This window comes from Varroa jacobsoni, unplaced genomic scaffold (genome assembly GCF_002532875.2).
Source record: "Varroa jacobsoni isolate VJ856 unplaced genomic scaffold, vjacob_1.0 scaffold_839, whole genome shotgun sequence".
Taxonomy (NCBI): domain Eukaryota; kingdom Metazoa; phylum Arthropoda; class Arachnida; order Mesostigmata; family Varroidae; genus Varroa; species Varroa jacobsoni.
In genome coordinates, this window is record NW_019213741.1 from 21,397 (window position 1) to 48,688 (window position 27,292).

The 27,292-nt window shown below is 38.2% G+C and overlaps 3 protein-coding genes, 1 long non-coding RNA gene and 1 other non-coding gene across 8 annotated transcripts in view; 3 read left to right on the plus strand and 2 right to left on the minus strand.

Moving 5' to 3' along the window:
• Window positions 1-14,981, minus strand: part of LOC111264234 (uncharacterized) — a 21,555-nt gene extending 6,574 nt beyond the window's left edge. Inside the window, exon 1 of the mRNA XM_086970004.1 lies at window positions 14,881-14,981. The gene's annotated coding sequence lies outside the window, so the exon portion shown is untranslated. The remainder of the gene's footprint in view (window positions 1-14,880) is intronic.
• On the plus strand, window positions 4,401-13,749 carry LOC111264245 (uncharacterized). The gene is made up of 5 exons (XM_022839947.2): window positions 4,401-4,834; window positions 8,266-8,350; window positions 8,590-8,797; window positions 9,086-9,246; window positions 9,943-13,749. The coding sequence occupies exons 1-5, from the start codon at window positions 4,646-4,648 to the stop codon at window positions 10,200-10,202; spliced, it is 903 nt and encodes a 300-aa protein (XP_022695682.2). The 5' UTR covers window positions 4,401-4,645; the 3' UTR covers window positions 10,203-13,749.
• Window positions 14,982-15,039: 58 nt separating the features above from the next.
• On the plus strand, window positions 15,040-19,791 carry LOC111264237 (uncharacterized). The gene is made up of 2 exons (XR_002682770.2): window positions 15,040-15,224; window positions 19,082-19,791. It is a non-coding gene; the product is annotated as an uncharacterized LOC111264237 (long non-coding RNA).
• Window positions 19,792-20,586: 795 nt separating this feature from the next.
• Window positions 20,587-20,668, plus strand: TRNAS-GCU (transfer RNA serine (anticodon GCU)). The gene has a single exon. It is a non-coding gene; the product is annotated as a tRNA-Ser (tRNA).
• Window positions 20,669-22,938: 2,270 nt separating this feature from the next.
• On the minus strand, window positions 22,939-27,099 carry LOC111264238 (phosducin-like protein 1). 4 transcript variants are annotated; one of them, XM_022839940.2, is made up of 6 exons: window positions 27,014-27,061; window positions 26,824-26,871; window positions 25,732-26,010; window positions 24,978-25,156; window positions 24,544-24,765; window positions 22,939-24,355 (listed from the first exon to the last, which is right to left on the minus strand). In XM_022839940.2, the coding sequence occupies exons 3-6, from the start codon at window positions 25,904-25,906 to the stop codon at window positions 24,062-24,064; spliced, it is 870 nt and encodes a 289-aa protein (XP_022695675.1). In that variant the 5' UTR covers window positions 25,907-26,010; window positions 26,824-26,871; window positions 27,014-27,061; the 3' UTR covers window positions 22,939-24,061. The 4 variants fall into 4 exon arrangements, with proteins under 4 accessions (XP_022695675.1, XP_022695676.1, XP_022695677.1 ...); XM_022839941.2 differs by lacking the exon at window positions 26,824-26,871 and having other exon boundaries at window positions 27,014-27,099; XM_022839942.2 differs by lacking the exon at window positions 26,824-26,871 and having other exon boundaries at window positions 27,007-27,079.
• Between the last annotated feature and the right edge of the window lie 193 nt (window positions 27,100-27,292).

Genomic DNA, 27,292 nt, shown 5'->3' on the forward strand with positions numbered 1-27,292 from the left:
TATATATTCATATATAGTTTGATTTTCGGCACTGGCAAAGAGAAATCAAAAAACTTTTATAAAATGCAGCATGGCTGGCTCCTTAGAGTATTATTCGAATTGATTACTCCAATTACTATAACCTTCACTAAAAAGCTTAAAAAGGCTCTACAAATAGACGGGCCATGCAATTGTCAATACTTTAATTTGTATATACTTTTATAAATATTTGACTAGCAACCAATTTGATTGCTTGAAACCACGGTGCCTGTATTAGATATCAGAAGCTACTCAGCCGATGAGCTTTGATTTTCATATTTTGTGATAGTAATATGCTGTGTCATACGTTTTAATGGTAACGGAAAACACCAAGCTAGTTCAGCGTAAAAACGTATCCGTGTTTCCACTAGTGAAACACGCTTGATTTGTGCTGCCATACAGATTTGTCGCTCAAAAGCCAGTGTGTGAAATAGTCAAAGAAAAAAAAACACGAGTCTATCGCGATACGTCTACAATATATTGGTTTCACCTCCATGGTATTACATAATTATATCGTTTTTATACGATCTCTGTCACTGCCACGTCTGTCGTATTTTTCCCTGATGTACTTGTATAAGTACATTTTTCAAAATTTTCGTCCATGAAGGTGTGCTTTGTCAAATAGAACTTATTCAAATGCTATCTATCACAGAGCGTTGGGTCAAGTTGAACTTCTACCGACATAACATAGCAATATCATTGACATTATCAATACGATACATGTAACATATCATCGAGTGTTAGTAGCTATAAGAAACAGTCGTCGGAATCGTCTTCTGTGAATGAATGACGATCCAGTGTCACAATGTGTGCCGTTTCATCATTCGTATCACTGCAAACCGCTACTAAATCACTACACAGTCTATCAGCGGGATAAAGAGCAACTGAAAGAGACAGTATCTGCTAATTTTTTTCTTTAATTCAACCGTGAACCACTTTACGCTATGCGTCAGCTCAATGGTTTCCCCATTGATCGTTTCTACTAGCTTCGCATCTTATCGTTGCTCATAGCGAGTACTGGCGTTTATCGACGACGTTTCTCGACGAGTGTGTTTACCTCATGTAACGTCATCGAAACGCGATGTTGTACGCGCCATAGCGTTGGCCGTAAGTACTCTACGTAGAGAAAAAACAAAAGAAAAAAAAGCTAAAAAGCAAAATGAAAAATACGTGGAATTCATCCGTGTAGATTGAGAATAAGTACACGATACATACAAAAGAATACGTGTGATTACGATTACGGCCCTGCTAGCCGAATTCCAGGAGTTACGCTACGACGATTGTCAAAATCGTCTTGGTCAGCCAGCAAATGACCGTCCTGTAACTACTGAAGGCTGCCTTGGACGAGAAACTGCTGCCAATAGAGGGTCGACATTGATGGTGACCGATCGGAGGACGAAAAAAGTCGTTTTTAGTTAGTTCAACAGTAATGAACGGCAATGAGGCAACATCGCAGTATTTAATCATTTTTTTTACATGCAGTTAGTTTTGTGATTATTAAACGAATAGCGTACATGGTAGCAGGACAAGTATATGATTGATCTATATGTAATAAACTAAACAAACGAGGTTTGTGTGGAAGACTGCATTTACTGGATTTATTTTGCGTATATATATATATATATATACATCACTCAAGCGCTTACCCACAGTGATTTCTTATTGCTTGTACTAAACTTTGTTGTTTTTGGCACAGATCGATGCTTAACAGGCAACCCTTTTATGGATATCATGATATAAGTAAGAGGAAGTTGTCCTAGGAGATAGCTTCGAGTGCAATCCGCTTTCCTCTATAGTGAAAAGTCCACAAGATCGCACACTAACCACTGTCTGAAATAAATCTACCCCCCAGATAATCTAGTGAAGACAAATGATGTTTCTAGAAGTTTGTATTTGAATTCTTCGCACAGAAAGAACAAGTCCGATTCGATAAGTACTGAAACCGTCTCACCGAACATCTCATCGAAGATGCCGCAGATTCTTTTAAGTGGCTTGAGTTGAACGATTGTTGTTACTATCGTTAATTGAAAACTAATTAAATGGACGTCAGATTTGCCACGTGGTAATTAGCCAGGGGGTTCAGTGAAAAGTTAGTCCTAGTCTTCATGTTAGGACCATTGATTAAATTTGTTCGATTTAATCTGAAAATTGACATGGCGATGCCTAGGCTGCAGTGAAATGAATGAAATGACGTCGGACGTGTGATTTGTACAGTATACCTATTCACTCTTAAATATACGAGATATCAACATTCATCCTCATCAGATAGGTGTCCAAGAAGTACCGGTAGGAATACTAAATGTAGCATACGGATAAGCTTTAAAACGAAGTATTAGCACACTCATGGGACACTTTAAAATCTCTCTATATTCGCATATATAATAGAGAGAGGACAATTGCTTCCTTAGTGTTTACGAATAGCCAACGGAAAAGAATTCAGTAATTTCTCCAACGATGTTCAAAAATATTTGTTGTAAACCTCACGTCCGCTGGCTGACTGAGGATAAATTTTTATTTTAATATACATTTGAAGCATCTTCTAGTACATTTTATTAGTATTGGCGTATGGAGATCGCTGGAAATATGTGACGAACGGGATCAAACATTGTTGCGAGATAGGTTTTGAATGGTTTGAAATAATCATCGAGTTTCAACTGGCGACTTCTCATGGCTACCTCGGGACCATATATATACGGTCATTTTTTTCGAAGCGTTTCAACTAGCATAACTATAGAAGCTTTTATTTTGAGTATGTACTTTGCTTGAGTCTATTCGGAGCACTTAACATGATACTCTAATGAAGAAATGTTTTTTTTATGCCGATCAATAACCTATGTCGCAACCTCAAGCGTCTTCTTAACAGCATATCAGAACCTAAGTAGAATTACTAAGAATCCGACGAATAATAGGCTAAACAGAGACTTAGGCCGAGGCTTCCAATTCTGCGGCGCGTTCTATTTGACTGGATTGAAGGGAACTGAATTGTGCTAAATACTGCGCTAGATAATTTGTTTTTTGTATGATTACTGAGCTCCCTCTATGTCACTCTGTTTTTATGACAAAATATCATTGGTACCACTTACTGTCACCCACACAATGTCCATTAAACTCCATCAATTCTTCAAGGGATAGATACCGATGGCCTATATACGTAGATAGAAAAAGACGAGTATTGGACACTAGTTCAACAGATCAACTAACACTGCAAGGCCTCCTCGATGGCCGCTGCTGTGCATAGTAAGATCTTATTTTCCATTGTATTGGTTGATATAACTATAGAAGCAGCGGCAAATGCCCGCACAGTTAACACATTTGTACACCGTTATTGATTTAATAATCAGCAAAAACAAGATAAGTTCTTCGTTATCTTAAAAAATTATCTTGAAGACCAAAACTTACGAAATGAATCCCGAATTAAAAGTGTTATGATGTGCGACTTTTAAGGTCTTCACGCGGTTTTATTGTCTGGTAACCAGTTGTTCTACAGTATAGATACGCTATACGATTGGTTCCATGGCCTTTGCCACCTGCAGAGACAAAAGCTGTATTACCATACTTCAATAGATGGCGTGACTCGGGCGTTACATCGAAACTCACCATTGAACTTTAATTGATAATTTGAGCAAGGTATTAACAACATTTGTTTTATCACTTGATTCTAAAGTACGAAACGTACCGTAGTAATTACATCTAAAGCTAACAGTAAATAACCACATTTATATCCCTAAGGTTATAATGTTTAGTCAACGACACGACATTAGAAAAAAAGAAGCATAAACTATTTGATTTCTCGTCGCGGTACTTCTGCAAAATAGATATATGAGCCCGCCTATGATGCCAGTGTGCAAATCCGTATACGATACTTCCATTGCATCACGTATGTAGATATCGTAATCGTTTGATGTCCTCCAACACTGATCACATCATTAAATAAGAGCAATTTCAAATCACTGTCGTTGTTTTTTTTACAAAATCATTGTATCCTGCTCGTATTTTCCTATTCTGAACTCACATTCACTCGCTTCTGTGCTGTGTTATTCTGTCTAGACCACTGTGTCCCCAGTCTGGCCAATTCTTGCCCCTCGGACCGGCTTTCCCTTTTTGCATTTAGCCCCTCAGCCTTCAGACTGACCCACGCTGAAAAATATCCTGGCTCGTTGCCAATTTGCAGCCCGATGCTTTGCAGAGGTTGGGGACCAAAGGGAGGTTCGAGAGACCCACCAAGTCCGTCAAGTCGTCTCCTGACCCACAGACGGTCGTGGCACTTCGTACCCCCACTACCAAGGTTACATCCAACGCCCTCTCGCTCCTCAGCGACGCCACAGAACGCCAAGTGGTGATCGTGGTGGTGGATTTCCTTCGTCCATTACGTTCGAATTTCCTCTAATTTACACGTATGCTGCATCTAGGCGTTTTTCTTGGTCGTGCTCCTCTTCTTTTCCCCTTGTGTACTGGCCTTCATCTTTAACTGCACCCTGTAATATTAAGTGCTTGAGCTGACCGCTGCTCTGTATTAGTGCGAACGAGCAGCAAACAGACCCCCTCTTCAATACATGGTACTACCACCTTATTCAGCTATTGTGGTGCGCATTACTCGTGATAGGTTGGGCGGCCCTTGCCAACCTGGATGTTTACCTGCGAAGTGCTTTTACCAGCGGTGCTTCCACTTAACACTCAACGTGCAGCTGATCTACTCTGGACGTATCTGTCCGTTTCCAACCTCTCGACCCCGTCCTCGTTCAACTTTACGTTTTGGCGCCGTAACAGGGACCGAACATTGCGTTCCCTATATAGAGATACATCTACTAGTAGTGTGGTAAGTAAGAGCCGCCAAGATGAAGCTTCCTTGTACATATTGATCAATCATTGTTACTGTTGCGTTGTTGTGATCGCCAGTTGTTATTATCGATGTTTGTGGGCCATGTTGAAGTCTTAAGCTACAATTAAGTTATCTCCAATGGCGTTCGTGCGCCGTTACCTAGTGGGAATGAAATGGCAGTAATACGACAGTGGCCTTCAAGTTACAAGAGCACGGTCGTTTGCTAGCATCTTGTTGTCATGTCGGAGTTGATGTAATCAGTTGTAGCTATTGTGTCATACAAGATTCCAGTTCAGTACTGCGACGGTTCTTAATTGGCAGGACGAAATGATTGATAATTATTAGAATGGTCTATCGTTTATTATGGGGGATGCACTGCCGCGTTCAGTCGAGAATAGTGGGGTTGTATGAATTATCTTTTTTTATTATCTTGAAACGTTTTTTATTATTTAACTATTTTGAAAATCGATATTCGTAGAGTTTTTAGATGCGATGCTGATAAAAAATTTGGTGTAACAGTAATAGGATTTCCTTAAGTTGTTCCTTGAAAGATAAAGCTGTTTGGGACAGCTAAGTATTTTTTGAGTTTGTTAAGTTTTTGTTTAGCCATAATAAAAAAAAAAGTAAAATGTTCGTATCACGGATCCGCCAGCAGCAGAGCTACATGAGCAAACTAAACGCAAACTGCTCTTTATTACAGTCACTGCATTGGTCCGTGTTGCATGAGGACCCTGAACCAGAATTTTGAGTGTATACGAATATAGAAGCCGTTGAGTAATAGTTTGATAAGAAACTAGAGCTACACTAAGCCGATGTAAATTATTTTGTTTTTGCAAAAATTGTGTGGTACGTATCGTTAACGGGAGTTGAAGCTGTGAATACTGGAAATACGTATATGTGGTAAAGTACACTGAGACGTCGTATCTTCGCATTGTCGGTGGCACATGTCGTTCTTATCAGCAACGCGTCACATGTGACCGCCTTAAAAAGAAATTCTGATAACTGTATTGGCACAGCGCGCCATTTAGACTAAATAATATTGCCGACACATTTATAAGAACATTCCGCGTATGATTCATGATCGCGAATCTTTTTTTTTTTTTGTTTTTCATCATTTGGACTATTCAACCTCCAATTTTCCCCTAGGTTTGTGAAATATTTGACTTTTTCCCACAAGATCATCTGTGGTTCATACAGCCCCACCTGTAGGTCACATAAACGAACGAATTATTGTTCATATGCATACGCACCCCTGGTCAAGTACGTTAGCGTCTTTAATTTGTATTCTCTTTTCTAAAGCACAAGGTAAACGAGTTATTACTTTTTCTTTTTTTGTGAGATGGACTGGTCGCAACGGTTACGTTCGTTTATTCGGTTCAATTTTGACCGATATAGACCCACAATCTCTTATATTAGCCTTATCTCTTATTTTGCCTGTCGATTCCCTGGCTTGCTTTAGAGCATGCGTTCCTTCGTGTAGCAGTCTGATATACGTAAACGCGAGCCCTTACGAGAACTGCAATGTTATCTGACTCCACTAACGACAATATATTTGGCCTATCCCCTTATATCTGCCGTAGCCTAGATGCAAACATGCCAAACTGAATGAAAATGTCCAGAGAACTGCGAAGATTTTTTGTTCTAACTTGAGTTACATTTGATGTATTCAGTCAGAAAAAAAGTCCTGCACCTTCCTCATCAAATGGAAAGCACCCCACTTTTTATTCTTGTAGCAATCAATTATTATGTTATGCGGTCTTCGTTATTGTTCACGATTCTCGGCTACCCCCGCTCCACCACGTACGCACCCACAGTCACATTCCATAATATACTTGGTTAAAAAAGGAATTCGCGCACTTTTCCTGATTCCCTTTGAAAAAAAAAACAGCACTTTTTCTTATTCCCGTAAGAATAAATTATTATGATATGAGCCCTCTGTTATTGTTAACGGATTTTTATCATCTTTCTACCAAATGATGTATACCGTCTCGCGGTAGGTGACGAGATTCTTCTTGAATAGACTTTCGAACGACGTCCTGAGTTGTTGGTTTGTACGAAAGTAAGGCCACAAAGGCGACTGCCCGAGGATGAAAATCTATCGATACAAGGTCCGGAAAATGTAAAGGGTGCAAGAAAACCCATAAAAAGTCCAGGAGGGCAACTTGGACGATATTTGTCGTGTGCCGTCTAACGTTATTATGGAGCAAAATTCGCAAACCTCGTTTTTCGGTTCTGTTCTTTTGAACAGCCTCATTGACTCAATGAAGTGGGTTAGCTAAACGTGTAGATCGACTACCTCGCTCAAAGAAAGTAACTCTCGTAGGGACCAGCCATTCGCCATCTTACCAAATACGAGGCATACATTTTTTGGCCGACGAATCTGGCTGGACCTTGGGCTTGGCGGCCTCTTAGATCCACATATTTCGATCTTTGGTTCTTTTCTTTGGGATACAGGCCCCATTTTTCATCATCGATGACGATTATGTGCAAAAATATATCGTTGTGACCGCGTGATGCTCGATACCGAGTGAGATCTTTAAATGCAGTTTTAAGCAGTAATTTTTTTGTTGAAGTCGGAGAGTTCATGAAATACCTAAGCTCCAAATTCCTATGCAAACTTAAGGAACGTAACGGCTAACGACAGTTGTGTAATTGCAGCCCATATTTTCGGCCAATCCTCAAGTTGTTTGAGGGTCGTCTTTCTTCAAAGATACATTTAAACGCTCGTTGAGGCACTGGACCAGAGTAGGGACATCTTCTAGGATTCAGATACCGTCTTTAGATTTAATAAAACACTCTTTAGCGGTCCTTTTAACCATAGCGTCCTCGTCGTACGAAACACAAACGTTCCGGGCTTGCGTTTCTGCAGCGTTTTGGCCTTGACGAAAAACGTAGTACAAAAAATATCGAAAATACACTTTTATTCCATTTGGAATATGAATTTTTGAAAAGCGCTTTTGCCTTAGAGTTGTACCCACAATACAAAAGCGTTCAGAAGGAAAAGCGTGGAAAAGCACTTTCGAAAGATGTGTAAAAAGTAGGCAACAAGCGAAGGGGAAAAGAAAGTTATTAAATGAAACAAACAGAAAGTTTCTTTCCAACCTAATAGCATTGCGGCAAAGTTCTATTACTGTATATTATCCAATTGTGTATTCTCTATGCCGTAGTAAACGTCTTGTCTATTCATCGTGTAATAAAAACTGCTTTATTAAAGCGTGAACATAATTATGCCAGGATTTTACTCATATATATATATATATATATATATATAGTACAAGGTGATTTACGTTCTTAATCCGAAAGGTGCCACATTAGGATTTAAAAAGAGGAAGAAATATGTTGTGCTTAACTAAATTTCAAAGCAATTTATCGCATATTGGACATGTGCATTAGTTATACAGTAAGTGCCGCTTTTACGTGCTTTTAAGGAAATTTCAATGGCGACACCTACAACTAGTGAAGAAGAATTATCGTTCTGGATGAAACCTGGCGGCAAAGGCGGTCCAGTGTGCGGTAAGCACTGAACACAATTGGCATACATCCACCTGCTTACCTAGCGCTATGATCTAACGTATTGAAAAATGTAATAGATCACCATTCTTCACACACTGCCTAATTTATTAATTAGGACTTTTTCTAAGTCGAGGTTGGGGGGTTTGCGTGCCGAACGTCTAGCGAACAGACTAACAGAACGTGTTTCAAATAATAAACACACTATGTACATTTCACTCTATTGAATGTGCAATTCACAGGTGGTGCGAATGGAGTAGACGCATCAAAAACAGAAGAAAAAACACCGCCGTCACGCGCGACGGTGACCCGATTAGTCCTTGTTGGACTCAGTGTTCCTTTGGGTTTAATAGCACTTTCAATAGCTGTTGCAATGTACCTGCCACCCGTACACAAGGTCCTAGCTCGTAAAAGTTTCTACTTACAATATTACGGCATCTACGGAGCTATGTAGGTTCAAGAAAAAAACGTAGTTGAAATATAGGTTAAATAAATTTCTATTTATGTCCGTATGCTTTCGATTTATACTAAAGTATTCCTATGCATTAATTAAAAAAAGTATTCATATTAATTAAATAAGTTTGAACAACTTATTTTTTTAGCCGCCAGCAAACTTGGTCTGCAAGCATTAACGTAGAAGAACATTATGCAGCGCAGATAAATATTCGGCTTTATAAATGAACCAATATCTACTGACATCTAACAATTGGTTTGATACACGTATTTGTGCAATTTCAGTTTGGCAACGTTGGTATTCTCCCTGGGTGCGACGTTCCCCCGCGTTCAAGCCTCGGCTCAATTGCTTTCCATATTTGGATCACTATTCATCATTGCGTTCGCCTATTTCTGTGCTGTTCTTTCTGTAATTGTCGAGTCTGCGGCAGGATTTATCTTAGCAAGTAAGAAACTGATAACAGGTGCCATTTAAATTATTGGTGTTATCGTGTTGCTCTGTTTGTCGTACCGAATCCTTTATTGTCGTCCAACCTCATCCTGATGTATAGCGTGCTTCAAACACAAATCACAATTAGCCACGTTACTGTAACAGAAACGCATTAGCTTTTTTCTATTCCTAAATGAAGTCATTTGCTCCTTCGCGACATCTTTTAGCAGCGGCCGATTTTAGTTTTTCTATTAGACAGATCTATGTCGAAGTGCAGATCATTGTGCAGTCATCATACATGCCTTGCCGCTATTGTAACTGAGACGAGATATGAACGAAGGACACGAAGTAATACCTGAATTGAAACCTTCAGACGTCCAAGAGTTCTGTTTTTTGTTTTTCACTACGGAATTAATTACGATGCTTACTAGTTTGATAGGTACTTGTTCGTATTTAATAATCTCAGAGCTTTATACAATATCTGAAGAGGCCGATGTTCCAATTATACATTCAGACGGGTGTGCTATGTTTCTGACAGCATGGCCAATGGCAATAACATCTTATCAGGAGTGGAAGTTCACTTTGTTATTACAATTTTCAAGTGACATAAAAAATCATCACCATACTAAATAATTTCCCTAGGTAAACGGAGCTGCATTGTATTGGCAACAGTTGACACATTCATACGATTGGCTTTTTCTGCCTTTTGCAGTGGTACAGTTTATTGGCTGTTGGGAACTGCTTGTGTTGTCGCTAATTGGCATGGAACTTGAGGAAAATATACCAGGAAAGATAGCGACCTGTGTTGCCTATATCGTGAACCACGCCGTTATCGTTGCTCTCCGACCACCGAGCCAGATGCCCGTAAGCGATGCGATACTGGCGGGTGTGGTGATGCTCGCCATTGCTTGGTTCTTTATTGCCCACGTGTGTAAAGTTGTGGACAAAATTCAAGATGATTCACAAAATTAATTTTCATAAGGCCATCAGCGACCACGGCCTTTTTCTAGCCGTTCTAATGAAATGATAATGGGAGATGAACCTGTGATACGCTCCGTTAAAGGAAGAGAGTAGCTTGAGTTCTAAGCGACTACATGTTACCCACTAGATAATGCGTTTTGCCAATTAATCACTTAAATATATCTGTTGGGACGAAGCAGTAGAGCAATAGAAATGGAACAGTACAATCTAAAACAGTAGACATGAAGACTGCGGTTTTCGCATACGTCGTCGATGTGAAGCACCACAAATATATATATATATATATATACCGAAAAGTCGACAAGTGACGGACTGACACAGATTATACGTAACTGTGGGGCGAGCAGTGATCAATGAGCGAAGTCGAAAATCAAGATCAAAACGAATCGGAAGAACATCGACTTAATGACCTCGTATAGCAGAACTCCCAAGAAAAAACGAAAAATTATAGTCGACTGTGGTAAGCCATAAGCTGACAGCGTGAAGGCATTTAAAGTGCAAACACTTTTCTTACACCTTAGGTTTTACAAATCCGAATTAGCATAAGTATGAATGAGTAAAGATTCTTCCTCATTGCCTAATTAGCTCCAGATCTAAGGTGATTTTAAACATTTAGCTAGCTAGACCTTTAATATGTGAAAACAGTAGGAAGGGACTCGAAGGCGGGCTTACAGGCAAGATCAAAGTGGCAAATACTAAGCCTAAAAGCTATTCGGGAGCAACAAACGAATCAGCAGGTAACGACCGTTAAATATGCTTAATGTTTTACAACGATGCGTCTATGGCGCGGATTAGATAAATAGACACGTGTCGTTCAAAGTCGAGTAAATACTTGTGAATATATCCATAAATGATGCAGGGCCTCTTGTTGTATCCAGCGAATATAGTGCGTCGTCCCTTCATTCCCTGTAATTTCTTAAACGGAAACTGCGTACCATCAGAATCTCTAGGGAAAGCTTTATATATATTTCCTTTTAAATATTTCTTGCGACACGAGCGCCATAATTATAAACACAAAGTCTAGGACTGCAACAGTTAAACTATATAATACGAATATAAAATATTATGTCACGTTTATTATTTGGTTCCGTCTTATATAGCAGTCATAATCACCTATGTTCTTTTTGTGTTTCTATTTGTGATGCCACTGGATAGTTACCGTGGGCTGGTGCACGTACATTGTACGCCACGAGCTTCCACCTAAACATGCTAAACAGCCCAATGGCAGACGTTCTGTGTTACAGGTTGAAACCCTGCGTTACGAATATATCCTGTCATATCTATAATAGTAGTATATCAAAATAATAACTCTGCTCAACGAGCTAAAACCTATATATAGTGCCATGTTCACCACAGGTGATTAAAAGTCATTTACGAGACTGAGGATGACTAAGAATAAACTTGTTTAGTAATCACTATCTGCAACTATTTTTTACGAATAGGCTTTTTGCCAGCTCACTGTAAGCCCTCCTTACTCTGCGCCAATAGCGACGCTGGTCAACATTCCCATGCTGCTACTGCCAGATATATTCCGCAATTTTATAATAAATCGCTCACTCATACCCAACGGTCATCTACCTTATAAACTAATTATATTATCTATACGATATATAATAGAACGCCAAATTCTACTATGCAATATCCAGTAGGCCATTTTATGTTAAGCACATTCTAATGACCGTTTGTTTTTACATTGTTGAGCCTGTGTGCACATATTCTTCATTTTCATACAATACACACATATAGTTCATACGATGTTGCTGAAATCGGCTGTCTCTGTCATAACCTGTTGTAAGAGCCACTGCGACCTGCACTACAAGATTATTTTTTTTACTATCTATATTTTTTCGTTCTTTTTCTTCTATTTTTCGAATGGTTAAATTTAGAAAAAGAAAGCGAAGACGTAATTTCTTGTAAAACTTATCAACTATCAGCGCATCTTTTTATCTTTATTTATAACTTATTATTATATAGACCAACTTCGATGCACGCAATAGTTTTCTATTGACCAAGTTAACATGCCTTCGTTAAAAAGAAACTTGGATTTTTCAAGTTACTTGAAGCCACCGCAATAATGCATGTGTATATTTTTTGCCTTTTAAATAGATCTGTAATGGCAGTACGTTCTGCAGTGTGGACAATTTTTTTATTTCGATTGGTTAACAAGCAACTTTTTTTTAATATTTATCTAATATAGGTTCATAACTGTTCAGAAGTGCCCTCCAATCACGATGTAACAATTTCCGCAGTTTAAATAAATAATTATACAGATTCGAAAGTCTATTGATAAATCCTGCAAGCTTTGCAGAAATCCCATTATCACTATTAGTAAAAATAAGAACCACAATCTCATTGTGAGAAACTGACAACAGTTGATGGACAGTTCGGTGGATATGGCTATAGATCTTCTTTAAAACGGGCGAATCATACACATTTGTATCAGAGATCTTACCGTGAATAGACTTTTATATGCTATACGCAAAACATATAAGATTTCAAGTAAAAAAGCTTTCAAACCCATAAAATTTATATTTAGAAAAAAAAAAATATATATATATATATATATATAGTATTAAGATGCCGAAAACGGTGGCAATGAACAAAATTACCAGTTGTAAGCGGGCCATTGCAATGAAAATTTTCACGTTTCCATATAAACTCCACTTTTTTTCCAATGAAGCGAAAAAACCAAATTCATCCTATATAACGGCCAAAACAAAAATACTATCCAGTATAATATTGATGTATATAAATATGTATAAGATTGCTACCATAACCTATGCAATATTATCTCTTCACGATTCGATTTGGTAAAATACTTTGTAACGTTACTTTATATAAGAATCGCAAGAATGTCCTATGTTACCAAGTGGCTACTAACATTATGTTCTTCGACACACCAGATTTAATAGACACATTAATAAATAATAATAGGCGAAGTTTAAATCAACTTCACTTCGAAATATTATATCTCTAAGTTTACGAAAAATGTGATTATAAAAAGTTATTATAAAAAATGGTAGAAAAGTTGCATCGGGCTGAATAGCCTCAATATGGAGCAGGAAAAAGCACCGGTCAAAACAAGCAAATAATGATAATATTGGTGATGTCTTATCTTATATTATATCGAAGGGGCATTTTTGCCTATTTTTCTAAAATGGAAAGTATTACATATTGTTCCTAAAGCTAAAAAAAATGAAATACCTTAGAGAAAGGCAGCGAAACGTCTATACTAATGAGACATACACACGTATATGCTTTCATTCTATTTGTATACATTAATGCATGTCTGCGTGGAAGCAGGTATACATCATAGCAATACGATCCTATTGTTGCTCCGGGGTTGTGACTAGGATGAATGATGATCCGGCCTAAAGTTGGCGTTTCGTGCAATTCGACGGAAAGCACAAACGCCACTCTAGTGAAAAAGGTGCGGAACTATGATTTTTGCAGATTACACCTTCGTGTACAATTGTTATGGACAACTAATATAACAATTCTAACATCAATAAATTAACCGCGTTTTCTGCCTGACCTACTTCTGTGTTACGTTTCCTGTCTATCTAGATATTTGACTAGCTATTCATTGAAATGTCAGCAGCTTTCATCAAAATAATAAACTATACAAGACTGACATTCGATCAACACGACATTGATCAGTCCCGCAACATTAACCTGGCTCGTTTATTACTCCAACAAAAAGTGATTATTGACTTCAAAGAGGTAGCGGTGCTACTGTATATAGTCTACGTAATAACGCCACAGCTGAATCCGTACACGCTGAACACTTTTTTTTGTCTGTGGAACTGACAAACTGATCAGCTTGTGAATGAAACTCTCATACAGTGACGCAGAGATATAACGAAATAGATATCGTACGAATGAACTGCCAATTATATTTTTGCTGTTTCATAAAATCTGGCCTCGTCCCTAAAAGAAACAAGTCGTTTAGTGGGATGATTTCATTGTCACGAATTTGATCTGTACCGAAAAACAGATTCGTTCAGAAGTAGGCGAAAAGTCTGAAAAAACAATGCAACGACGGAACGACCTACGCACAACTGAAAAGCGTATGGCATACTGCAGACCACAACAGCCTCTGGCAATTCGTCCGACGGCGCACCAAAAACCCGTATTCGGTACGCGTACAGATCCGTTCTCGCCCTCAGGGGACATGAAGAACGTCAATATTCAATTGAACGCTACAAACAACAGAATTATTATTTCATACATCCACCATCATAGACCCCATTGCCTGCTACCGATCAAAGGGGATAAATACGGCTGAGTCAGCTTGCAAAAATGAATGTATTGATTACCTTCCGCGACAATTAGCCAGAAAGTATGGGTAGTGCTTTGCAAGTACAAAAAACGTTTAGTAATTGGTAAATAGATGTCATTGTTAAGCGTAGATGTTAGTCACTTTTTTCGAATTTGCATTACAAACATGAGTCGTGCACACTAAAGCTAGCTTTAAAATAGCAGCATTATCCTTCAAGTAATACTGTTTGAAGTGCTCATAGTAATCCTCACATGTTGTGTTGAATAAATGTAAATTATATATATAAAGGAAGCTAGTTATTACCAAAACCAACTTAACGTTATAAATATATTCTTCTATAAAGTTATTCCGAATAAATATATTCTTTCTTCTAACGCGGTTAGTTACCAGCAGTACTTCGGTCACTTCTTTTTTCTGTTTACGGCTTCTAGTTGATTGGCGACAAAATCAAACAGACATGTTACAGTTACACGCCAGACATCCACTTGCAACATTGTACATGCGCCTGCTGCACGTTCTGTCTGCTCTAGTATTGTAAACAAACCGGCCGCCATTAACAAGAACAGCGCGCGTATTTGGATCAAGCAATTATTTTCGATGGGTACGCGACCGTAACAGACGCCAATAACCCTATTGAATCATAGCCGCATTATTATTGACGATGACACTGCCCGCTGCGTCTTGTCGCGCTTGTTCTACCTCGGGTAGCGATTAAATAGTATATAAGAATGGTTAGTAGTTTAATTTAATTTGCATCCATTCATTGTGTTCAAGTTTCAGTCTGCATGCAAAATAACCGAAGTCAATGACCAGACATTACACGGTGTATCGCATGTCCTTATGCCCGTGCATTTCGCCATTATGCACGGCCTAACGATACCAGTGCTGTATTGTCGACGCTTGTTTTTATGGCATAGTATGCACGTGTCGTATACATGTATGCTTTATTATTTCTACAAGTCTGAAAGTACTATTGCAATTGTGATTTCTACAATGATTGTTCTGATAATATCGTCGCCCCGAGTGACAAACGTCGTCAGCGTTAGTTATGTCAGATGCCCCGAAGTCTGCACAACAGCTTCATATGGTGATGATCTTTTCGAGCGATGTTGTGAAGCCCCCGTTGGCTATGAGTTCTTGCTTCATCAGCTTTAATTGTTTGGTATTGTATATATATACATAACTGTACCGCTGGTAATTGGTACAGTCATATATATAAGTGAGAACCTGAGGCCTGAGGCGTATAGTTAAAATATCTAGCTAGCCGTCTTCTTTGTCGAACGGCAATTACTAGCTGGAATGCATTAAAAATGAGGAAAGTAGTGATCTGACGTTATATTAGTCAGAGATCTTCGCTGTTCACAGGATCACCAGAGCCTTTGTTACTCTACTTCTGACTGACCTTAAAAGATGATTTTAATATTAATGCATTGGACACTGAGTAGGACCTACGAATGGATTAAGTGTTGTTCAGATGGTTTGTCAACAGGTATGCATAAAAAAGTCATTAAAAATAAGAAGATCACCTTAATCCTTGAAATGGTTCCAAATACTTCACCATAGTTCCGTTTGGCATATTACAATCATTTTGATATTGCTATTTTACAGGCGAAAAACACGGGTCTGAAGTATTCTGTAATTATAGATTATGAACGGAGTAGTGGTCCAAAATTAGCTTGCGAAATGCTGACTGCTTAACTTTTCGATAGAGCCGACCAGCGTGCTACTGTTTTCTAATAAGGTGCAGCCTTGCAGCGCATCGAGTTCAGCTTTCGTGAAGATTCACCAAGACGAGCCAATTCATACAACGTTCACTCTCTTTTAAGTTTTCCTCATAATCTAGGATCACTCGATGCTTATGTGGCAGCAAGAACACACCCGCTAACGAATCTTTGAGATCTTTATTGAGTCACAAATCGCTTCCTATAGACCATTCGATTTGAATTTAGCAAACGCCCAAACCCATTTATGATTTTGTCGCCTGTGGTCACTTGACGAGTCAGGGTCTCAGAGTGATATTGCGATACGTGTCCACTCAGATTGAGGACAACAATTCACCTTCTGTTACCCTGAACAGTCATCATTGGCCTGAGGAACGTATCGGCCAGGCCATGGATTTCTCTATCCTGCCTTAGCGATCGTAGACTAAACGCACTATACGTACATTCATGCATGCGCTTTCAATCTAATATAACTTTTTTCACTATGTAGAGTCTGCCATGCACCTATGAAAACCAAAAAACATACGTAATGCTACGTAATGATAGCTTTGTTTACTGGATCTCAAGCATTTTACGATAGCAGTCAAGCGGTGTCCACCGAGTTACATTACCAATTTTCTATTTTCATGACGATGTGCATAATATAGAACTTTTAAGTTTATAGTTTTAAGCTTTAACTAATATAGAACTATAAAGCCACTTGATATCAACTCATTGAAATCAAATGATTCAATGATTAATTATTTCAGCGTTTTTGGCAATGTCGAATGTACAATCAGATTTGTCTGATTCTAATACCTTGCTTACCACATCAGACGATTGTAAATGGCGCGCAGCGCCATTACAACAATTGGTAAGAAAAAATTAGTGGTAATTGTTAGGTAAAGTTTTTGACTGCCTGCGCTGGGGGCATCTAATCGTCATTGTTCGAATCCGGACATAGACACTTCTCGTTTTGTACCGGGAGCTAGCAGTGTGATGAAAAGCCTAACGACGATGTCGGACAAAAATGCTTAGATAAGGTAAAAACAAATGTCGATGTGAATATAAATGATGTTGGAAGTTAGCGCTTAGAGAAAATTAAATCGACAACAATTACCATTATCAGCAGCAGCATTGCCGTGGTTAACAAGACAAGCTCAAGAAGTAGCGGACCCATCAATGTCCGCGTTGCAGTAGTTCATTGTTGTAACGGTTACGTCGCTGTGGTGTGAACCGATCCTATAGGCGACCAACGTCATGTTGCCTGTGTGCGTTGACTCCTTTCCGTCTCCGGCTCAAGAGGATTTGTCACGACAGCTATACAACAAGTACGTAAGTCCTGTAAATAAGGGCTTCTTGGCTGTGCGTGCGCGATTGTATGCGACAATTTCTGCACGAAAAAACAAGCGCATTGATGGCGGTTTCGTTTAAGTCGTTCACCATAGCTCTAACGTATTATGCTGGCCCATCGTAGAGCGGAATCATCACTTCAGTTTCAAAACTGAAAATCACCAAATAACTTTCAGCATGTCTAAAGTGGGATACATGCGTTTGACAACCTTAATGCGTCAACAAGCATTAATGGCCTCTATTGATACTGATAAATAATATGTAGTAACAGGGCTACACCCAATGTATAGGTAGTAGGTCCCATGAATAGAAAAAATAGTCCGCCATACAATGAAAATACCAGTCATTATTCGTTGGCATCGTCTATTTCCTAGTAGCCAGGATTGCTATTTCAGTATCTCGTTACTGAAAACGTACATCTAATAAGACTTTTCATTATATGATAAAATACTGAGATAAAGTCGGTGATTCTGCAACTTAATCGAAATGCTGCGTGCCATTGGGACATTCGCTGCAATTTAGATTTTGCGGGTTAGATCAATTCTGTCGTACATACCGTTCATGTTGTTTTCTTCTAGGAGATCTTTGCTATTTATTTAAAGAATTTCAGCCCTATATCATCATATTGTATGTGCCTCGTACCTGTTGGTACGTACCGGTACTCAGACCAGTGTGTACTAAACATGGCAAATGGCAATTTCCTGTCTCACAAATTCGCAAGTTTGCTAATGCATTTCACATTATATCTGTATCAGGATCATTTTCCTCAACTATATATCATATATTATTTAAACCGGACGAAGCACTTAACAGCCATTCAGTGGGTCTGCCAGTTTTTCAGTTTAATGTCATCGGAAAGGGTTATCGTTGCAACACTTCTGGAGCGGCCTCAATAACGGACTCGTTAAAAAAAAAACTCACTATCTGCCATGCTGCGGCCAATCTGAAAGGCCCCTGATACTTTTCGTTTTCTCTGTGGCAACTTGTGTAAGTTGGTGCCCCAAAAAGCAATCCTCAAGTCGTGCTCCTCACTTCGAGGCTATGACGTCAAGCACGAAGATTTCTGTCGAGGATTAGTGCGTTCACTCGGAGCTTTCCCAACAGGCCCGCTGCACGGTCAAACATCATCTACTATCCTCATGGCGGCTTGACTTTGCGGTCCTAGCTTCCACCCTCGTCCTATCCAAGGGATAGCGGTTCTCCTTAACGAATCTACCGAATCCCATCACAGCCAGATGACGTAAATATACTCCGGAAAACAGATGAAAGTCGCGATACGATAGCCAAAGAGATACAACATGTGTATTAAAACGCAAATCGCATAAAATAACACAACTGACGTTGTGCTGTATATATATGTATGGTTGGCGTCATTTTCAGCTTTTATATATACGCAGATAATTATAGACTTGCTTTTATCGAATCGTGCTAACTCATACGATGCGCAATGTCGATTCAGGCACAGTGATTATCATCGATACAGCTTAGGTATACCCTACCCTATACCTAAATAAAAATGTCATACGTCACTTTAGTCCTTCAGGTAGCCGCTGGAAAGCCGGTGGTAAAGTCGTATAAGCCTTTTTACATCTTGGATGGAGAGGCCAGTGAAGCTAAAGCCGTCATTCAATGATTGTCATGGATCTGAGAGAAAAGCGGCGGGGGGAGGGGTAAGCGGCGGATAGCAGCGAGAGGGCTCGAGGATCTGGGTGGATCAAACTGTCACCGAAGTTGTCCCGACACTGCTGACAGCGCCTATCCGTTCACCAACAGATACCTACCCATTATGGCACTCGTTGAATGTGGATGACCGCGAGGATGCTGGTATCGGGTATCCCCTTCATAGTTTTGCTAAGAAAAGCTGACGCTGGTTACTGATAATGCAAACGATCAAACGCTCTTAGACTTGATAACATCAACATAGACGACTGAAGTTGTATTATAGAGGCGTCTGTTGAGATAACGGAGCATATCAAATATATAGAATAACTAACACATTTTAGTACTTGATGAAGATAGATTGTATAGTAAATCATATTATATAAATTGTATTAATGACAGTAGTTGTAACTAAATAGTTCTCAGTAGAATAATTTGAATTCGAAAATCGTTAAAGCTTAAAGACGAAAAGCTGTCTACAGACATTTTCACAGTAGGGTTGTCCTTTAAGCCTTCAATCTAGTAACTGATTGAAAAGGTCCACATTATAATAAAACCGTGTTCACCAAAGACCACTTCAACAATACGGAATTGTGTTTTTTATTCGCTACAACATTGTTTTTCCTATTCCCTTTCGACGAATGAATTGGAAACACCGTATTACAATTAATAGCTCGTATAGGACAATTGAATAAAGTCAAAGTCATTACCCACAAAATAAACGTAAACAATTCTTTCGGAGCGCACAAAGTGCATGGGGCGTTCATTTGCTCCACGTTTCGATACAGATTGTAGTCACGACAGTACGAAATAAGATTGAGTCCATTAAACATATCGACCACTTTGTACAAAACTGTCAAATAGAGCAGCTATTGCCAATAGCATCAAACACTATGATGTATCAAGATTTTCACATATTCAACAGTTTTTCGTGTCAACCAGTAAAATATAGAATTCGGTTAAATTGTTGTTAAATTCGGTTTAACAAAAAACTGAACGTGGTGTCATTTCCATTGATATCATGCTTACATTTTGAAATACCCGGTTTCAGGTAGAACACAGCCCTTAACAGTAAAGATTCATTGGACAGAGTTTTTATCGGTCACAGTCGACCACTTCATATTCTGAAGCATTTGTCTTATTTTGAAAGCCCCTATCTAAAGCACAGCTGTGCAGAAAAAGGTACTTTAACAAATCGTAGAATTCGTTCCACGTGGAGAGAGTTCACTAGGCGCCCAATTTAGCGGCTTAACTACTCGGCCACATTGCCTTTGTGCCATGTAGTCCGTTCAAAAATAAAACATTTCGCTCATATCTATGTCATACATTCTTAAATACATACGGAATTATTTTACTAATTTGGGAATTGTGTGTATCGCATGACGAGGTGGCCGAGTGGTTAAGGCGTTGGACTGCTAATCCAATGGGCTCTGCCCGCGTGGGTTCGAATCCCATCTTCGTCGTGAACATTTTGCTCTTAAGGTTTAACTCCTCATTTCTTTCGCTCGCACAAATCAAGCTGTGTCGAAATCAAGCTACATATTATTATGGCAGGCGTAATCGCTCAACACACGTAAACCAAAATATTGGATGCAAAAACAAAACGGTCATTGTTTCCATTGCCTTTTCATAGTTATCTAAAAAGAAAGGATACATTAGTTTTATTCACACAAATTCTTTATCTCAAAAACTTCCGATTAAACTGCAATCTCACATGAAAAATATTTAGGAATACAAACATATATTTGATGCTTACATATATACAAAAATACAACTTTCGATAGTATATTATTAGTATGCTACAGGATGCATCAGCCGGCTGATAGCCGCAAAAAACGTTCTAGCTTTTATGTAAAACGTATCATTCAGATCGCGAGATATTGCGAATTGCGGTCGATAGCTACAATAGTTGGGCGAATAACACGGCACCAAGTTACTATATGCCTATGGTCGTTACTATGTTTGGCATTGTGCATCTCTAAACGGAAACGACGTTTAAAGGTACACATAGTGACTGTGCGGAAAACAACGCAAATTTAGATTATGTCCAAATCAGATGTTCTAGAACAGTGTAATTAGATTTATTAAACAACTAATAAACAAGCTACTTATTTTCTCTTAATATATGTTCAAGCTCATATTAATGTTGTTTATGAAATTTATTTTTAACCGTAATTTGATTATTTTTAAAATTATACTAATATGTTACATAGAACCTCTTTAGGCTGAGCTGATTATCTTTCTAAATCCAAAATTTTCCGTAAGACCCATTCAGATAGTTTTAAATGAACAATAAACATATGGCACTCCACAACCGTCCTCTGTTTGTTTAGAATTTAAGTTACGATTTTGCTTCTATCGTTTATCTACCTAGAGGATTCGATAGCCACTCTACAGCCTAATCAGGTACGTCACACAAAATGCTTGTGTTCAATAGCAATCCTAAGGAAATACCCGTTTATTAGACAACTAAAATTTAGGGAGCACCTTAGGTCTGTCGAACTGCTTTTAAACTTTATAAACAGAAATATTTAAATATATCAATACAGTCGGGCTCTTTTTGTCGCATTTTTTTAACTGTCGGCCTTGTTTTATATTTTTTTTTTTGTTTACTATTAAACTACCTATCGCATGCTTCTTTTTATCTTTACAGCAGCAAGGTAAATATATTTACAAACATGGTGTGAAATCTTGCTGCACTAGAAATTAATGTACCTATCTTAGGCATTGAAAAGGCCATATGGCCTTCAGAGTAAGCCACAGGAACAACGTTAGGTGTGTTAACTGTGTATACTAGTACTTGACCGTCAATGGATATGATCCTAAACAAAAAGAAAGACACAGAATAGAAATGGCCATTCGCTCGCCATTTAGATATTATATGAAGACATAGATTTACACCTTCAATCAGCTTCAACTACTGTAGTAAGGCAAGCAGAATGGCATAGTAACCTATGCCTTTTTCATTTCTGGGAATTCATACGCTCACCGGTGAACGTCTGCTTTTACTCCCTATGGAACTGCGCGTTTTGGCTAGCAATTTGTAAAACGAATTTAGATGAACCTACAAAAGACTATGAAAACCCATTATTTGGAATCTGACTGTGTTTGAAATATGCCAAATAATACATCCGATAATTGATATGCACGTTAAAATGGCAACGATAAGCGTACAGCGTTTTTATTTGCTATTTAAAATTTATTTGGCGATTCAGAACTTTTTGTTGGCCCTTTTACTGTATTCGTCATTGCGAGAATCATTGAAGTATTGACGCCCAATATTATTTCACTTGTTAAACAATGATTGATCTTAGATCGCTTGCCTGATGATTTATTATCGCTCTAGCCAAATATCGAGAGTAAAGGACATACTTGTGTTTAAAGCGGACCAAAAAGCCAAAACACCGAGACAATCTTGAAAGGCGAAAACGGATTATCGTGTAAAACGTTTTAGGCATGTGATTTGAAATAGAATCAGGCTGATACCGGTCATACATAGCTTTCTCCTTATAGCGAGTAGTCTATCGGTAACACTTGGTCAATCGTCATACGAAACTATCCAATTTTCTATTGATAATGTACAATGAATAATATAACGGAAATTTTAATCACAAGCACCAAAAAACGTTATTGAGAAGTCTTTGTTTAGATTAAACGACCGTAATTGCTCTAGTTCATTGTTCTCCATATTATATTAGTAAATCGTCTCCATTTTTAAAGAAAAACAAAGATATTTGCATCGACTGCAAGAGTACAACGTCAATGTATATATATAATGATTAAAAAAGTACATACATATATTACTTCAGGAGTAACTTAGAAGTAACTAATAAGAGGCGTACTATTTAAATATGCTCTATGACGCTCTATAGCGCGTGAATATACATTCACCTTTATGTTTTATTTTAGCGTATATGTATATATACATTACTGAAATATTTACGTAAACTGCAATCAGTTATCTGCATTACTTAAATCCTTTCAGGTAATATTCATATAGATGAACCAGATACCTTTTGAATCATACTCAATGTAAAATAAACAAACCTGGAAATAATAATTTCTATTAAGAGAGTTTCTAAAAATGCTTATTTCATAGGCTTCCTTCCAACCACAAAAGCAGCACATCTTTCATTCAGCGCAAGTAATTTTAATGAATACCTTTACACACGCTAATAACTGAACAGGGTGTAGTGCTATACAGCTATCTGCTAATCCCTAAAAATACATAACATAACATAAAAAAATCAAAGCATTTTCTCAAAGCACTTCTCTGAAGAAGCCTCAAACAGGATTTTTCATTTCTCTTCGGAGCGTAACAATGCTTATTTTTTCTCGGCCGTTCTGGCACACACTCAGTCTTCGTAGCTGAAGCGTACTTCCAGGGAATTATGACATCTACAATTACAACTGCCTCCAGTTTTCGATCTTCAGTCGTTTCCACTCACGCTTGTACAATTTTCGTGCAATTGTATACACACACAACGCTCCATACAGTATCTATTACTTCAAATATACATCATATATTGAAAAATTAGCTGAGAGCATTCATTAAACAAACTCAATTAACGCTCAGAAGAAAAATAAATAATATTAACAAATCGCAAGGTTCAATTTAATTGGAAACATGTAGAATACACGGTTGCGGATTCGGCCGACGGCCTAATCAAAGAAAAAAATAAATACGCTTGATATTTATTCTGGCTAATGTTCGACTGAAGTCGAAACAAAAAATCGGTAACTTCCTTTTTTTTTTTTTCGTTTCGTACTTCAGTTTGCTCTACGTACCTGTAGCATCTATACAGACATGCGAACAAAATCACATCGATGTCAAATCTAGTTATCATATGCGTAACTCAGTCATCGTCGTCATTTTCGTGGTCTGTATTTTTTATATTTCGATTCTCTCGATTTTCCCTGACAATTTTTGGAACAGTAGACGGATCCGGCAAATATCCGTGGTCAACAAGAAATGACTCGATTTCAACAGAGTCAAAGTCGTCACCAAACTCATCCGATAGACGAACAAAATTGCCGATGAGATTTCCACCTCTATAGATAACAAGGGCTGGCACACCATACTTCTCGAAATACGATGTCATTCCAGCCGCCTCTGTAGACATCACACAGAACTTATACAGAGGATACTCCTAAATTGACACAATACAGGGGGTACATTAATTATAATCTGTAAAAGTTTTCTCATCATATACGAGTGTATGTATCAAAATTCGATACGAATTTAGTAATCGGCCCAATGGGTTAGTTCAAACATTCATATTGGAAGACATCAAGGCCGTTTATATTAGAAAGTATAGTTGTGCCATCGGTTTCCTACCTCAGCTAAAGTATTCAGGCAGGCGTTGAGTGCATCGCAGCCTTTACTGCCAGGCCCGTAAATATGTACGAAAACGGTGGTTTCCTTATGCTCATGATCGATAGCGTCAAGGAAGAATTCACTGCTCCGAAGAATCTGAAGTTTGCCAAACTTCGGTCGATCACCATGGCTCGCAGCAGATACCATTTCCTGCATTCGCTGTGAAATATACTCTAACATCATCTGCAACATAATGAAAAGCAACAGGCGTCGCTATAACTTCAGAAATGTATAGTAGTAGGAGTAAACCGTACAAAGGTGAAACAGTTTGTGTACACAAACAATCTTGTCAGGCAATAGCAACATCTGTTAAAGCTAAATTTCGTAGTAAAATAGTACGAACTTAACTTATTAACATGCGTGTTATCCGCTCTACGAGCGTCAAGTTGGCATACCTCGTCAAGCTCTTCAAGGTTTTCGGCCTCCGCAGCTACCTTTTCTCGCATTCGTCTCTCTTCCGATTCGGTAGCACAAGTTAACGATAATCGCTTCATTAACGCCACTCGTTCGGCTTCATCCTCAGCACGACGCTCACTTTCTAGTTGCTTATATCGTTGCCAATCCTTTAGTACACCTGACGAGTCACAGATCAAAATGTACATGAGGAAGTTTCAGCCGGACTATTTCTTATTTTGCGCTTTATTACAACAGTGAAATTCTTCATCTATAGATTCGCTTGTTAAAGAAGACGGTCTAGCACATGTGTGTGTATATGTATAATAAATTAATGTATGTATACTTGTATATATATATGTAGAGAGAGAGAGAGAGAGGGAAGAAGAGGAGAGAAAGAGCTCAAAGTTGACAAGAAGTTCGCTTAGAGAAATTTACATGGAAATCCTCTACGTACCAGTATATTTTTAGGCTTTTTAAATTTATTAAAAAATTATACATACATATAGACATTTTTGGACGTATCAACAGTAATTACAATTAGAGGAACTTCTTAAAATGAAATTCGTTCATGATTCAATAACAAAATTTCATATCAATAAGCACTGCAAGAAGTCAATTATGCTTTCTTATGCTGCGTGCACAGAAAGCCAACAGCAATACGTGTGTTCCAATACAGTTATGTCAAAGGTGTGTTTTACAAAATCAAGGTAAAAATGGCAACAATCTTTGTGAATGTGTTGAGTAACTAACTACCTTTTGGTCCCGTGTTGGTCGACTCTGCCCCCCAGCGACCGTGGGTTAGCGGGCATTTGTCCTTCAGATCTTCGTCTTTAACGAGTTTGACCCCCCTTTCATCCGCTTCATCTTCGGAAGAACTGCAGTAGTAATCTAATTTCTCACCCAAAAGTTTATCTTCAAGGCTTGCCATCGTTTTTGTAGAATAACAAAATTTTACTAATGTTTTGTTACACCTCTAGGTCAAACGCCTTTACGATGAATAGCCGTATCTGGATGGATGTAACAATACGATACCTGTTTATTGAATAAAGGATTACTCTGTCAGTAACTAACACTATTTTGCGCTGTTCTAACTTAGCACATGATCCGTGCTATCTGGCGATTTTAAAAACATTTAATTCAAACGTCCACTGAACGGGATTGGTTCTCTAAATGCAAAGCAAATCCCACTCGTGCCTTTGTTCAAGAACGCCGACGCAGTGTAATGATAGACGATGATTAAAGGTAATACATCGGTTAGTGTTGAAATGAATGAAACAAGGCACGTTTTTACATAAGATCTTTAATAACTAAATGTATACGAGGACTGCGATTCGTAGTTGTCAACATGAATAGTCATTTTTTAAACTTTATTCACGAAAAAAGGACAAACAAGCGACTTGGCTGTGATAATAATAATAAGGCATAAAAATACTATAGTTTAATTAATACGATAGTTTTATTTGGTGTTTATATAAAGGGGTACTGTATGATAACTCTATAATAAAGAAAAAAAAAACCGATACGCTCTACTGTTATTTACTTCACAATATTCGACACATAAATCATTGAACCACAAGTATACAGATTAAAACATAATGAGCGAAAAGCTAATGATTATCTAAAATTTTCTCTTAATCTCTAACCAGAATCGCCGCTCTAAACTATTGTTTGACACACGATAGGTAATTGTAATTCACTCATCGGGATGTCCTATTTTTTTCACTGCATCTAAAGGGTACCATTTTATTATTTAAACAAAAAAATACCCTTAAAATAGGCGATCGTTAAATGAGAGATTGAATTTTTGTTTTGAATTGAACAGTATATATTGAGTCATATGCTTACATCGTAATTGCACGGCGAGACCTAGCTTCATTTCAGTCATGTCCCAGTCTTCGTGTATGGCCACATATATTTCAAATAGAATCTGTTAGCCAACCATAACACATTGCACTAACCCTTCTAACAAATCAATGGTAATATTCCAAAATCAGACGAAGAATGATCTTTTTTTTGTTTGGGTCGAACCTTTTACCTGTCACTTCAGCGTATCACTCGTTACTCGTCTGTGTATATAACAGTAACACACAGCAGAGCTGACGAATCACCTGCTGAGCTGCAAACGGTATCTAAACATTCGCTGACGCTTGCCGCCTGCCATAGAAGCTTTGCTGCATGCCTAAGCAATCCGTTATTTTTTCTTTAGGCACCCCATCAACCTCTACGGCATCAGGAGGGACGGTTGTGATGCTAAAAACAGTAGACAATCAGAAAAATATTTGTTGCAAGTCTGCAGTCGGATCTGACCCTCTCT

What these genes read in the sequence shown, in the direction of transcription:
- LOC111264238 (XM_022839941.2), bottom strand. Translation starts at nt 25,906, where the DNA reads ATGGCAAGCCTTGAAGATAAACTTTTGGGTGAGAAATTAGATTACTAC. An exon ending in GACCAACACGGGACCAAAAG is followed by an intron (nt 25,157 to 25,731) that starts GTAGTTAGTTAC and finishes GTGACTCGTCAG; the next exon opens with GTGTACTAAAGGATTGGCAA. An exon ending in GCCTGAATACTTTAGCTGAG is followed by an intron (nt 24,356 to 24,543) that starts GTAGGAAACCGA and finishes GTGTCAATTTAG; the next exon opens with GAGTATCCTCTGTATAAGTT.
- LOC111264245 (XM_022839947.2), top strand. Translation starts at nt 4,646, where the DNA reads ATGTTTACCTGCGAAGTGCTTTTACCAGCGGTGCTTCCACTTAACACT. An exon ending in ATACATCTACTAGTAGTGTG is followed by an intron (nt 4,835 to 8,265) that starts GTAAGTAAGAGC and finishes CGTGCTTTTAAG; the next exon opens with GAAATTTCAATGGCGACACC. An exon ending in GGCAGGATTTATCTTAGCAA is followed by an intron (nt 9,247 to 9,942) that starts GTAAGAAACTGA and finishes TGCCTTTTGCAG; the next exon opens with TGGTACAGTTTATTGGCTGT.